Source organism: Aegilops tauschii, chromosome 7, assembly GCF_002575655.3.
Source record: "Aegilops tauschii subsp. strangulata cultivar AL8/78 chromosome 7, Aet v6.0, whole genome shotgun sequence".
Lineage (NCBI taxonomy): Eukaryota > Viridiplantae > Streptophyta > Magnoliopsida > Poales > Poaceae > Aegilops > Aegilops tauschii.
This window is the reverse complement of record NC_053041.3, coordinates 108,405,540-108,420,801: the sequence shown is the minus strand read 5'-3', so window position 1 is coordinate 108,420,801 and position 15,262 is coordinate 108,405,540. Positions and strand designations below refer to the sequence as shown.

The 15,262-nt window shown below is 49.8% G+C and overlaps 1 protein-coding gene across 1 annotated transcript; it reads left to right on the top strand.

Annotated features, from left to right (window-relative positions):
- Nucleotides 1-1,838: 1,838 nt before the first annotated feature.
- LOC109777634 (hydroxycinnamoyltransferase 4-like) lies at nt 1,839-3,772 on the top strand. The gene has a single exon (XM_020336238.4). It carries the CDS (start codon nt 2,215-2,217, stop codon nt 3,502-3,504), a length of 1,290 nt encoding a protein of 429 aa, XP_020191827.1. The 5' UTR covers nt 1,839-2,214; the 3' UTR covers nt 3,505-3,772.
- The last annotated feature ends 11,490 nt before the right edge of the window (nt 3,773-15,262 follow it).

The following is a 15,262-nucleotide window of genomic DNA, read 5'->3' as shown; positions in this document are numbered from 1 at the left end:
TGGACATGCACCTTCTTGTAGCTACCAGCTGGCACCGTCTGAACGCTATCGTGATGTTTTGACGGACATGCTATTTTTTATTCGATCTTGTTGCAAATGCACGGCATATGCACTATAATAATAATAACTAAAGTCATCAATTGCTCCCAAACTTATAAAATATTATCCACCAATGCCATCTATAAGTTGACAAAAAACATTTCACACTGGGGAATCCCCTGCCTGGGCCATCCCACGCAGTAGTGATCTCCTATACTGCGCTTTGCACGCAGCGCTCCCATTAGGGCCGGCCCATGTGCGGGCGGCCTGTTTTTTAAATTTCGTTTTTTATTTTTATTTTTTATTTTCCATTATCGTTTTTTCTCCTTTAAATAATTTGGTACTTCAAAAAAGCTCCGAAAATTAAAAAAAGAACTTTTAAATAAATTTTTGAATAAAGCATAAAATGATTGTGAATTAAAAAAATGTTCGCATATTCAAAACATGTTTGCAATTTTTAAAACAAATGTTTGGGAAATCAAAAAATATTCATTATTTTTAAAATTTTGCTTATTACAAAATATTAATGAAATTGAACAAAATGGTCGCCAAAATGTTATCGGTGATGCAGCAAAATGTTGTCATGGCCATTGAAGTTTATGATTTTTTCTCTCTCGTTGCAACACACAGACCCTTTTGCTAGTGATATACAAAAGTAATAATAGGTTTTCATGACCAAACACGTGACGTGTAAAAATTAGGGAGGAGACGCTCTTTTTTATTTGTGTCCTGTCCCATCTTCGATGAATAGGATCCGCGGTAGTAGGAGACAGTGGAAAGGATGAGAAGAGAATCGGATAGGGATCGACGGCGACATGGCATGCAGTGCAAGGCGGTGATGCATGGCAGGGTAGCAGCACTAGTAGTGGAAAGGAGCTGGTTTCCGGCGTGTAGGTGTGGGAGAGGAGAGATCCGCGGTCGCGGATGGATTGGATTCCATCCATTCCATTCGGTTCGCCCCCGAGAAAGAGAAAAAAAAAACGATCGAATCGAATCGGTGGAGAGAGAAGAAAAGGAAAAAAAAAACCAAAGAGGCAGGACGGAGAAAGAGGCCGCGCATGGTTGCATGTACGACTCAGAGGGTGTTTGTTTCCAGAGACTTATTGGTTTAGGGACTTAAAAAAGTCCCTATAAGTCCCATCTAAACCAAACAGAAGGGACTTATAGGGACTTAAAGTGGACATTTGGGACTTATGAAATAAGACTCTCAAGGAGAGTCTTATAGGGATAGTTGTAATATGGTCTTATAGGGACTTATAAGTCCCAGGAATCAAACAGATAGGGACTTTTTAGGGACTTGAGACTTATAAGTTAGGAAAAAAAATCCTAGGACTTATAAACCAAAGAGGGCCTCAGGCTTTCTTTCTTTTTGTGAGGGAGACGCCTCGCGGGTGTTTCTTGTCCAGTGTAGCCAGTCTCTCGGAGAAAACGAAAACGTGTCTACTATCCAGTGCCCAGTCGTCGTCTTCATTCTCAATTTACCCATGCATGGAGACGGAGAGAGACACGCCTAATCATGTCGTTCGGAGCTCCCAGCAATCTGTGTTAGGGTGTAGGTCCGCGGGGGAAGCTAGCGCAGATGGATTGGATTCGATCCATTCGGTTCGCCAAAAAAAAGAAGAGAGATCGAATCGATGGAGAGAGAAGAAAAGAAAAGAAAAAAAAACAAAGAGGCAGTACGGAGACTCGGGCTTTCTTGTTGGAGCCTCTCTTTCTTTCTGTGAGGGAGACGCGGGGAGGGTTTAAGCGGGCTTCTCGCATCGCTGCTTGTGCATCTCTTTCTTTTTGTCATGTCTCTCGGAGCAAACGTGTGTACGTACTCTCCAGTCGTCGTCTTGATTCTTCTTAATTTACCCATGCATGGAGACTGATAGAGACACGTACGCCTAATCATGCCGTTCGGAGCTCCCAGCTATCTATCTATCTGCTTTACCTTACCCGGCCCGGCCGTCTTTACCAGTCATCGATTTTACACGGCCGCGAGTCGCGTGGCTCTAGTCATATTCTACAGCGCAAATGCCACCAACCGCGCGCGCCATGGCCTCCATGGCTCTCCTTTCTGCTGGTTCTATTTAAACCCGGCGGAACGCTCCTAGGAGAAATCACAACGCCGACGGCCAACTGCCAACTTCCAACGTCACTGCACACTAGCTAGCTCGGTCAGCTCGGTTGGCAATGGCGACGGTGGAGGTGCTCTCGTCGGAGCTGGTCGTCCCGGCGGAGCCGACGCCGGGGGGCAGCATCTGGCTCTCCAACCTCGACCTCGCCGGCAGGAGAGGCTACACCCCCACGGTCTACTTCTTCCGCCCCAACGGCGACCCGGGCTTCTTCGCCGCCGACGCCATGAGGGACAGCCTCGCCAGGGCGCTCGTCGCCTTCTACCCGCTCGCCGGCCGCCTGGGCCTCGACGCCACCGGCCGCGTCCAGGTGGACTGCACCGCCGAGGGCGTGGTCTTCGTCACGGCCCGCTCCGACCACTACGCGCTCGAGGAGCTGATGAACGAGTTCGTGCCGTGCGGCGTGATGCGGGACCTGCTCGTGCCGCCCACGCCGGCGCCCAACCCGCCCTGCGCCCTGCTGTTCGTGCAGATCACCCGCCTCCGGTGCGGCGGCGTGGTGCTCGGCCAGGCGATGCACCACTCCATCGTCGACGCGCGCGGCGCCGCGCACTTCTTCGAGACCTGGGCGAGCATCTCCCGCGGCGGTGGCGCGCCGACCGTGCCGCCCTGCTTTGACCACACGCTGCTCGCCGCGCGCCCGCCGCAGTCGCGCGCCGTGCTGTACGACCACCCGGAGTACAAGCCGGAGCCGGAGCCGGTGGACCCCGTGTCGGCGTCCACGTACGCGAGCGCCATCGTCACCATGAGCAAGGGCCAGGTGGGCGCGCTCAAGGCGCGGTGCCTCGGCGCGTCCAAGTTCCGCGCCGTGGTGGCCCTGGTGTGGCAGTGCGTGTGCCGCGCCCGCGCGCTCCCGCCGGCGGCCGAGACGCGGCTCTACTCCATGGTGGACATGCGCGCGCGCCTGGACCCGCAGCTCCCGGCGGGGTACTTCGGCAACGCCGTGATCCGCACGTCCGTGTCGGCCACGGTGGAGGAGGTGGTGTCCAGCCCGCTGGTCCACGCCGCGAGGCTGGCGCGCGCGGCGACGAGCCAGGGCAGCGACCACGCGAGGTCGCTGGTGGACTACCTGGAGGGGGTGGACACGATGAACCTGCCGCGCAGCGGCATCTCGCCCGCGCACCTCCGCGCCATCAGCTGGATGGGAATGTCGCTCTCCGACGCCGACTTCGGATGGGGCGCGCCGGCGTTCATGGGGCCGGCCCTCATGTACTACAGCGGCTTCGTGTACGTGATGAACGCGCCGGGCAAGGACGGCGCGCTCGCGCTCGTGCTGTCGCTGGAGCCCGAGAGCATGCCGGCGTTCAGGGAGGTGTTCGCCGACGAGCTGGCTCGCCTCGAGCTGTAGCATATATACGCATGCCGTCAATTAAGGACGTAGTACACACACTGCTGCCAAGCCATGCATGCGTATACTCCTCTGCATGCATGTACGTTCGCGCGTGATTAATTTGCTCTTCGTTAATTACTATACTACAGTACATGTGTATGTGAATATGAACGTGTGTGGAGCGCTGGTCGGTAAGTAGCCATGCATAGTCGCATGCATGCATGCTGCCATCTTACGAGAGCAAGTGTAATAAGCCTCGAGAAATATTGGAGTTGGGCGTGTGTAATCTCGATCTCAGTCTCTCTAGCTAATTAAGCCGAGTGTCTCGTGTTGATTGCCGCATCTAAACCGTCCTACACCGTTCCTTTTACACGTCGCTCTATGATGAGGACATGCATGGCTATCTATCACTCTACTTTGAGATCTTGAAATTATTGTACCCAACTTTACGTATACATACCATCTGAATTCTAACATCCTGGTGCCCTTTCTCGTGCCTTAAGATCTGGACGTTTGTCGTGCGACGTTTGGGCATCATCTACCCGGTATGGCATCATGCATGCGTGTTCTTTAATTAGCTTGCCTGTGGGCTGTGGCAAGTACCCTTGCCATCATGCAAGCATGCACCGGCCAGCTCAGGATAAAAACAGACGGGGTTGGCAACGGAGTGGGGTGGAGTGGGTGTGCACCTCACCAAATCGATCGTCGTGGAAAATGAAGATCGCCGCATGAAAAGCCTCGGCCACCTGCGATATCCGCGGCGGCTGGCAAACGTCGGCATCATCATGCGGCAACCGGAGACCATGATTCCTATCGTGGGTTGGTGGCATGTCCATTTCCGATGAAGATCTGGGATGCAATGACTGAAGTTAATCTGGCCGTTGCTGGACCTACGCTGGACAGTTGAGGAGTGCTGGACCAGAGTGGTTGCTTGGTTTCATGGCCTGGGCTAACGCCACGTCCGATGTCAAGGTGATGGTGTTGCTGACTGTTTGGCGCATCTGGCAACTCATGGACTCATGATACATGTGCTGTGCCTTCCGACAGAAGCTACACGGCGGTTCCTAGACAACTACATACTTGGCAGACACTGTTTAACGAAAAGAATGTTTCATTCTCTCATGGGCTGGTTATTCATGCCTGTGTATGCTGGTCCCGTAAATTGTCTACCCTGTGGAGGCTGGAGGACATGATCTTTTTACGATGGTGCTTACCTGGCTGGAGCATAGAATCACGGAGATTTTCTCTCAGTGAGAAATGGTGATGTACTTCTTCAGAAAAGACCTCTCTCATCCTAAGATGCCTTTTAAATTCTCTGAAGCCAAGAGTGATTCTACCATGGCCAAAGTCATGCCATGGTTGGGTAGCGTAGAATGTCGATATGGACTTTCCTTGAAAGTGAATCGTTTTGCGGGTGGTTATTGCGATTAGATATAGACGAGCAATTTTTCCGCATGACAACATGAGCTTGTTTTTCGAAAATTCATCAAATAGTTGCACGTTGCATTGTATACCGCTTGTTTGTTACACCGTACACCTGTACACGACGTACATATGATTTTATGTTTGATCTTTTAATCGCTTGTTTAGTTTATGAGTAAGATTCCTACCGTGTTCCACGTAAGCCGTATGAAAAATCAATTTTGGGTAAGTTGATTTTCTGGGCCATCAGAGTAAGATCAAACGGTCATCCTTATTTCTTCTTCCTCTACCAACCGTTCCTCCTCACACAAAATTGACTTATTTATATTATAAATTTAGTCAACTTACATATAGCTAGACGTACGGGAAATTTTTACAAGAGTTAACGGACTAACCCTCTCCCCTCTCCAATCTCTCCCCCCTGATTTTCAGGGTGGGGCCCGCTTCATCTTAACAACCAATCAATACACCCCATCTTAGCCTAGCCTGTAAAGCTCCTGTAAAACCCTGTAGATGTAGCATTGTTGTATGCTAGCCCTGCGTGTCGTGTGTGCGTACGTACGTCCGTACATCGTTTCTGCTCCGGTGCTCCCCCCGGGCTGAACGCGAGGTGGAAAAACACATGGACGGCCAGGATGAACCAAAAATGGTTCATAACGAGGGGCACGATCGTCTTTGTTGCCCCGCGTATAGCCGTCGAGGAGCCCTGGGAGGCCCGTACGGGCCCGGTTAGATCGTATGCCCGGCCGTATACGTATTTGTATATGGCAGCGTTTCGTGCACGCGTGGAACCGCCCGCGCGTGGGGCAGCACGTGTCATGGGTAGATTCCAAAACCGTCCCATCATATAAATGTGGACGGCAACCACCTCCGGCCGCATCGCCCACCATTTCCCCCCGCCGCATCGTCTCCCTCTCCCCACTCCCCACCCCCCACTCCCTCTCCTCTCCAACCTCCTCGTCCCCCTCACCGCATCCTCTCCATCGCCATGGCGGACGCAGGAGGCGAGCGCCCAGATTGGGGCGCAGATCTGGTGGAGCAGGCGCGGCAGGTCGCTGCGGGCACCTTTGTGAGGGGACGTCTGTTGGGAATCGTAGCATAATTTTAAAATTTTCCTACGCTCACCAAGATGCATCTATGGAGTATACTAGCAACAAGGGGAAAGGAGTGCATCTACATACCCTTGTAGATCACGAGCGGAAGCGTTCCAATGAACGTGGATGACGGAGTCGTACTCGCCGTGATCCAAATCACCGATGACCGAGTGCCGAACGGACGGCACCTCCGCGTTCAACACACGTACGGTGCAGCGACGTCTCCTCCTTCTTGATCCAGCAAGGGGAAAGGAGAGGTTGATGGAGATCCAGCAGCACGACGGCGTGGTGGTGGATGTAGCGGGTCTCGGCAGGGCTTCGCCGAGCTTCTGCGAGACGGAGAGGTGTAGCAGGGGAGGAGGGAGGCGCCCAAGGCTGTAGGTTGCTGCCCTCCCTCCCCCCCTTTATATAGGCCCCCTGGGGGGGGGGGGGCGCCGGCCCTGGAGATGGGATCTCAAGGGGGGGGGGGGGCGGCCAAAGGGGGGGAAGGGGTTGCCTTGCCCCCAAGGCAAGTGGGAAGCCCCCCACCCTAGGGTTCCCAACCCTAGGCGCATGGGGGGAGGCCCATGGGGGGGGCGCCCAGCCCACTAGGGGCTGGTTCCCTTCCCACTTCAGCCCACGGGGCCCTCCGGGATAGGTGGCCCCACCCGGTGGACCCCCGGGACCCTTCCGGTGGTCCCGGTACAATACCGGTAACCCCCGAAACTTTCCCGGTGGCCGAAACATGACTTCCTATATATAATTCTTCACCTCCGGACCATTCCGGAACCTCTCATGACGTCCGGGATCTCATCCGGGACTCCGAACAACTTTCGGGTTTCCGCATACACATATCTCTACAACCCTAGCGTCACCGAACCTTAAGTGTGTAGACCCTACGAGTTCGGGAGACATGCAGACATGACCGAGACGCCTCTCCGGTCAATAACCAACAGCGGGATCTGGATACCCATGTTGGCTCCCACATGTTCCACGATGATCTCATCGGATGAACCACGGTGTCGAGGATTCAATCAATCCCGTATGCAATTCCCTTTGTCAATCGGTATGTTACTTGCCCGAGATTCGATCGTCGGTATCCCAATACCTTGTTCAATCTCGTTACCGGCAAGTCTCTTTACTCGTACCGCAATGCATGATCCCGTGACTAACGCCTTAGTCACATAGAGCTCATTATGATGATGCATTACCGAGTGGGCCCAGAGATACCTCTCCGTCACACGGAATGACAAATCCCAGTCTCGATCCGTGCCAACCCAACAGACACTTTCGGAGATACCCGTAGTGCACCTTTATAGTCACCCAGTTACGTTGTGACGTTTGGCACACCCAAAGCACTCCTACGGTATCCGGGAGTTGCACGATCTCATGGTCTAAGGAAAAGATACTTGACATTGGAAAAGCTCTAGCAAACGAAACTACATGATCTTTTATGCTATGCTTAGGATTGGGTCTTGTCCATCACATCATTCTCCTAATGATGTGATCCCGTTATCAATGACATCCAATGTCCATAGTCAGGAAACCTTGACTATCTGTTGATCAACGAGCTAGTCAACTAGAGGCTTACTAGGGACACGTTGTGGTCTATGCATTCACACATGTATTACGATTTCCGGACAATACAATTATAGTATGAATAATAGACAATTACCATGAACAAAGAAATATAATAATAACCATTTATTATTGCCTCTAGGGCATATTTCCAACAGTCTCCCACTTGCACTAGAGTCAATAATCTAGTTACATTGTGATGAATCGAACACCCATTGCGTCCTGGTGTTGATCATGTTTTGCCCTAGGGAGAGGTTTAGTCAACGGATCTGCTACATTCAGGTCCGTATGTACTTTACAAATATCTATGTCTCCATTTTGAACACTTTCACGAATGGAGTTGAAGCGACGCTTGATATGCCTGGTCTTCCTGTGAAACCTGGGCTCCTTCGCAAGGGCAATGGCTCCAGTGTTGTCACAGAAGAGAGTCATTGGGCCCGACGCATTGGGAATCACCCCTAGGTCGGTAATGAAGTCCTTCATCCAGACTGCTTCCTGTGCTGCCTCCGAGGCTGCCATGTACTCCGCTTCACATGTAGATCCCGCCACGACGCTTTGCTTGCAACTGCACCAGCTTACTGCTCCTCCATTCAAAATATACACGTATCCGGTTTGTGACTTCGAGTCATCCAGATCTGTGTCGAAGCTAGCGTCGACGTAACCCTTTACGACGAGCTCTTCGTCACCTCCATAAACGAGAAACATATCCTTAGTCCTTTTCAGGTACTTCAGGATATTCTTGACCGCTGTCCAGTGTTCCATGCCGGGATTACTTTGGTACCTTCCTACCAAACTTACGGCAAGGTTTACATCAGGTCTGGTACACAGCATGGCATACGTAATAGACCCTATGGCCGAGGCATAGGGGATGACACTCATCTTTTCTATATCTTCTGCCGTGGTCGGGCATTGAGCCGTGCTCAATTGCACACCTTGCAATACAGGCAAGAACCCCTTCTTGGACTGATCCATATTGAACTTCTTCAATATCTTGTCAAGGTATGTACTCTGTGAAAGACCAATGAGGCATCTTGATCTATCTCTATAGATCTTGATGCCTAATATATAAGCAGTTTCTCCAAGGTCCTTCATTGAAAAACACTTATTCAAATAGGCCTTTATACTTTCCAAGAATTCTATATCATTTCCCATCAATAATATGTCATCCACATATAATATGGGAAATGCTACAGAGCTCCCACTCACTTTCTTGTAAACACAGGCTTCTCCATAAGTCTGTGTAAACCCAAACGCTTTGATCATCTCATCAAAGCGAATGTTCCAACTCCGAGATGCTTGCACCAGCCCATAGATTGAGCGCTGGAGCTTGCATACTTTGTTAGCATTCTTAGGATCGACAAAACCTTCCGGCTGCATCATATACAACTCTTCCTTAAGGAAGCCATTAAGGAATGCCGTTTTGACGTCCATCTGCCATATCTCATAATCATAGTATGCGGCAATTGCTAACATGATTCGGACGGACTTCAGCTTCGCTACGGGTGAGAAAGTCTCATCATAGTCAACCCCTTGAACTTGTCGATAACCCTTAGCGACAAGTCGAGCTTTGTAGATGGTCACATTACCATCCGCGTCCGTCTTCTTCTTAAAGATCCATTTGTTTTCTATGGCTCGCCGATCATCGGGCAAGTCAGTCAAAGTCCATACTTCGTTTTCATACATGGATCCTATCTCGGATTTCATGGCTTCTAGCCATTTGTCGGAATCCGGGCGCGCCATAGCTTCTTCATAGTTCGAAGGTTCACCATTGTCTAACAACATGATGTCCAGGACAGGGTTGCCGTACCACTCTGGTGCGGAACGTGTCCTTGTGGACCTACGAAGTTCAGTGGCAACTTGATCCGAAGCTTCATGATCATCATCATTAACTTCCTCCCCAGTCGGTGTAGGCACCACAGGAACATTTTCCCGCGCTGCGCTACTTTCCGGTTCGGAAGGGGTGACTATCACCTCATCAAGTTCCACTTTCCTCCCACTCAATTCTTTCGAGAGAAACTCCTTCTCCAGAAAGGACCCGTTCTTCGCAACGAAGATCTTGCTTTCGGATCTGAGGTAGAAGGTATACCCAATGGTTTCCTTAGGGTATCCTATGAAGACGCATTTTTCCGATTTGGGTTCGAGCTTTTCAGGTTGAAGTTTCTTGACATAAGCATCGCATCCCCAAACTTTTAGAAACGACAGCTTAGGTTTCTTCCCAAACCATAATTCATACGGTGTCGTCTCAACGGATTTCGACGGAGCCCTATTTAAAGTGAATGCGGCAGTCTCTAAAGCATAGCCCCAAAATGAGAGCGGTAAATCGGTAAGAGACATCATAGATCGCACCATATCCAATAGAGTGCGATTACGACGTTCGAACACACCATTTCTCTGAGGTGTTCCAGGCGGCGTGAGTTGTGAAACTATTCCACATTTCCTTAAGTGTGCACCAAACTCGTGACTTAAATATTCTCCACTACGATCTGATCGTAAGAATTTTATTTTTCTGTCACGTTGATTCTCAACTTCACTCTGAAATTCCTTGAACTTTTCAAAGGTTTCAGACTTGTGTTTCATTAGGTAGACATACCCATATCTACTTAAATCATCAGTGAGAGTGAGAACATAACGATATCCTCCGCGAGCCTCAACACTCATTGGACCGCACACATCAGTATGTATGATTTCCAATAAGTTGGTTGCTCGCTCCATTGTTCCGGAGAACGGAGTCTTGGTCATCTTACCCATGAGGCATGGTTCGCACGTGTCAAATGATTCGTAATCAAGAGACTCCAAAAGTCCATCTGCATGGAGCTTCTTCATGCGCTTGACACCAATGTGACCAAGGCGGCAGTGCCACAAGTATGTGGGACTATCGTTATCAACTTTACATCTTTTGGTATTCACACTATGAACATGTGTAACATCACGTTCAAGATTCATCAAAAATAAACCATTGACCAGCGGGGCATGACCATAAAACATATCTCTCAAATAAATAGAACAACCATTATTCTCGGATTTAAATGAGTAGCCATCTCGAATTAAACGAGATCCAGATACAATGTTCATGCTCAAAGCTGGCACTAAATAACAATTATTGAGGTTTAAAACTAATCCCGTTGGTAGATGCAGAGGTAGCGTGCCGACGGCGATCACATCGACCTTGGAACCATTCCCGACGCGCATCGTCACCTCGTCCTTCGCCAGTCTCCTTTTATTCCGTAGTTCCTGTTTTGAGTTACAAATATGAGCAACCGCACCGGTATCAAATACCCAGGAGCTACTACGAGTACTGGTAAGGTACACATCAATTACATGTATATCACATATACCTTTGGTGTTGCCGTCCTTCTTCTTGTTCGCTAAGTATTTGGGGCAGTTCCGCTTCCAGTGACCACTTCCCTTGCAATAAAAGCACTCAGTCTCGGGCTTGGGTCCATTCTTTGACTTCTTCCCAGTAACTGGTTTACCGGGCGCAGCAACTCCCTTGCCGTCCTTCTTGAAGTTCTTCTTACCCTTGCCCTTCTTGAACTTAGTGGTTTTATTCACCATCAACACTTGATGTTCTTTTCTGATCTCCCCTTCCGCTGATTTCAGCATTGAATATACCTCAGGAATGGTCTTTTCCATCCCCTGCATATTGTAGTTCATCACAAAGCTCTTGTAGCTTGGTGGAAGCAACTGGAGGATTTTGTCAATGACCGCGTCATCCGGGAGATTAACTCCCAGCTGAGTCAAGCGGTTGTGCAACCCAGACATGCTGAGTATGTGCTCACTAACAGAACTATTCTCCTCCATCTTACAGCTGAAGAACTTGTCGGAGACTTCATATCTCTCGACCCGGGCATGAGCTTGAAAAACCAGTTTCAGCTCCTCGAACATCTCATATGCTCCATGTTTCTCAAAACGCTTTTGGAGACCCGGTTCTAAGCTGTAAAGCATGCCGCACTGAACGAGGGAGTAATCATCAACACGCTGCTGCCAAGCGTTCATAATGTCTTGGTTCTCTGGGATTGGTGCATCACCTAGCGGTGCTTCTAAGACATAATCTTTCTTGGCTACTATGAGGATGATCCTCAGGTTCCGGACCCAGTCCATATAGTTGCTGCCATCATCTTTCAGCTTGGTTTTCTCTAGGAACGCGTTGAAATTGAGGACAACGTTGGCCATTTGATCTACAAGACATAGTGTAAAGATTTTAGACTAAGTTCATGATAATTAAGTTCATCTAATCAAATTATTTAATGAACTCCCACTCAGATAGACATCCCTCTAGTCATCTAAGTGAAACATGATCCGAGTTTAACTAGGCCGTGTCCGATCATCACGTGAGACGGACTAGTCAAGATCGGTGAACATCTCCATGTTGATCGTATCTTCTATACGACTCATGCTCGACCTTTCGGTCCTCCGTGTTCCGAGGCCATGTCTGTACATGCTAGGCTCGTCAAGTCAACCTAAGTGTATTGCGTGTGTTCCGAGGCCATGTCTGTACATGCTAGGCTTGTCAATACCCGTTGTATTCGAACGTTAGAATCTATCACACCCGATCATCACGTGGTGCTTCGAAACAACGAACCTTCGCAACGGTGCACAGTTAGGGTGAACACTTTCTTGAAATTATTATAAGGGATCATCTTACTTACTACCGTCGTTCTAAGCAAATAAGATGCAAAAACATGATAAACATCACATGCAATCAAATAGTGACATGATATGGCCAATATCATTATGCTCCTTTGATCTCCATCTTCGGGGCACCATGATCATCTTCGTCACCGGCATGACACCATGATCTCCATCATTGTGTCTTCATGAAGTCGTCACGCCAACGATTACTTCTACTTCTATGGCTAACGCGTTTAGCAATAAAGTAAAGTAAATTACATGGCATTATTCAATGACACGCAGGTCATACAAAATAATAAAGACAACTCCTATGGCTCCTGCCGGTTGTCATACTCATCGACATGCAAGTCGTGATTCCTATTACAAGAATATGATCAATCTCATACATCACATATATCATTCATCACATCTTCTGGCCATATCACATCACATAGCACTTGCTGCAAAAACAAGTTAGACGTCCTCTAATTGTTGTTGCAAGTTTTTTACGTGGTTTGTAGGTTTCTAGCAAGAACGTTTACTTACCTACGTATGACCACAACGTGATTTGCCAATTTCTATTTACCCTTCATAAGGACCCTTTTCATCGAATCCGTTCCGACTAAAGTAGGAGAGACAGACACCCGCTAGCCACCTTATGCATCTAGTGCATGTCAGTCGGTGGAACCTGTCTCACGTAAGCGTACGTGTAAGGTCGGTCCGGGCCGCTTCATCCTACAATACCGCCGAAACAAGAAAAGACTAGTAGCGGCAAGAAGAATTGGCAAACTCAACGCCCACAACTGCTTTGTGTTCTACTCGTGCATAGTAACTACGCATAGACCTGGCTCATGATGCCACTGTTGGGAATCGTAGCATAATTTTAAAATTTTCCTACGCTCACCAAGATGCATCTATGGAGTATACTAGCAACGAGGGGAAAGGAGTGCATCTACATACCCTTGTAGATCGCGAGCGGAAGCGTTCCAATGAACGTGGATGACGGAGTCGTACTCGCCGTGATCCAAATCACCGATGACCGAGTGCCGAACGGACGGCACCTCCGCGTTCAACACACGTACGGTGCAGCGACGTCTCCTCCTTCTTGATCCAGCAAGGGGAAAGGAGAGGTTGATGGAGATCCAGCAGCACGACGGCGTGGTGGTGGATGTAGCGGGTCTCGGCAGGGCTTCGCCGAGCTTCTGCGAGACGGAGAGGTGTAGCAGGGGAGGAGGGAGGCGCCCAAGGCTGTAGGTTGCTGCCCTCCCCCCTTTATATAGGCCCCCTGGGGGGGGGGCGCCGGCCCTGGAGATGGGATCTCAAAGGGGGGGCGGCGGCCAAAGGGGGGGAAGGGGTTGCCTTGCCCCCCAAGGCAAGTGGGAAGCCCCCCACCCTAGGGTTCCCAACCCTAGGCGAATGGGGGGAGGCCCATGGGGGGGCGCCCAGCCCACTAGGGGCTGGTTCCCTTCCCACTTCAGCCCACGGGGCCCTCCGGGATAGGTGGCCCCACCCGGTGGACCCCCGGGACCCTTCCGGTGGTCCCGGTACAATACCGGTAACCCCCGAAACTTTCCCGATGGCCGAAACTTGACTTCCTATATATAATTCTTGACCTCCGGACCATTCCGGAACCTCTCGTGACGTCCGGGATCTCATCCGGGACTCCGAACAACTTTCGGGTTTCCGCATACACATATCTCTACAACCCTAGCGTCACCGAACCTTAAGTGTGTAGACCCTACGGGTTCGGGAGACATGCAGACATGACCGAGACGCCTCTCCGGTCAATAACCAACAGCGGGTTCTGGATACCCATGTTGGCTCCCACAAGTTCCACGATGATCTCACCGGATGAACCACGGTGTCGAGGATTCAATCAATCCCGTATGCAATTCCCTTTGTCAATCGGTATGTTACTTGCCCGAGATTCGATCGTCGGTATCCCAATACCTTGTTCAATCTCATTACCGGCAAGTCTCTTTACTCGTACCGCAATGCATGATCCCGTGAGTAACACCTTAGTCACATAGAGCTCATTATGATGATGCATTACCGAGTGGGCCCAGAGATACCTCTCCGTCACACGGAATGACAAATCCCAGTCTCGATCCGTGCCAACCCAACAGACACTTTCGGAGATACCCGTAGTGCACCTTTATAGTCACCCAGTTACGTTGTGACGTTTGGCACACCCAAAGCACTCCTACGGTATCCGGGAGTTGCACGATCTCATGGTCTAAGGAAAAGATACTTGACATTGGAAAAGCTCTAGCAAACGAAACTACACGATCTTTTATGCTATGCTTAGGATTGGGTCTTGTCCATCACATCATTCTCCTAATGATGTGATCCCGTTATCAATGACATCCAATGTCCATAGTCAGGAAACCTTGACTATCTGTTGATCAACGAGCTAGTCAACTAGAGGCTTACTAGGGACACGTTGTGGTCTATGCATTCACACATGTATTACGATTTCCGGACAATACAATTATAGCATGAATAATAGACAATTACCATGAACAAAGAAATATAATAATAACCATTTATTATTGCCTCTAGGGCATATTTCCAACAACGTGCCGGCGTCCAGCGCGGTGCTCCCCCCGCTGTAGATCTGGAGAAGGCGGGGGCGGGTTGCAGCGGCGCAGTCCAGCCAGATGCGCCCGCTCTGGCGATCTCCGGCGAGGCGCAGAAGGTGGAGGCGGGCTCTGGCGAGGCGCAGAAGGTGGAGAAGGTGGAGGCCGGCTCTGGCGAGGAGCAGGCGGAGCAGAAGGTATCTGCTTATCACTTTAATGTGGTAGTTTTTAGATTGTAGGGTTTGTGGCCAGAAGGTTTTTTGGTTAGATTTGTTGGATGTAGGGTTTTCTCTGCATTAGGGTTTTTGTGTATTTGATTCGTGCAAGAATGGTGGACCTCATATGATTATTAGATTAGGTTAGAAGTAGCCGGATTGAGGGATGGGCTTTTTTCAGGTGCTTATTAGATTAGTAGTGAAATTTTTTGCAATTCTTTAGGTGTTTGGCTTGAGGATTAGACAATGGATTATTCAAATATATACTTCTCTATTGGTTTGGGTTGGTGCCTGCTTT

Bases quoted from the DNA above. Each gene is read 5' to 3' on its own strand.
- LOC109777634 (XM_020336238.4), top strand. From the start codon at position 2,215: ATGGCGACGGTGGAGGTGCTCTCGTCGGAGCTGGTCGTCCCGGCGGAG.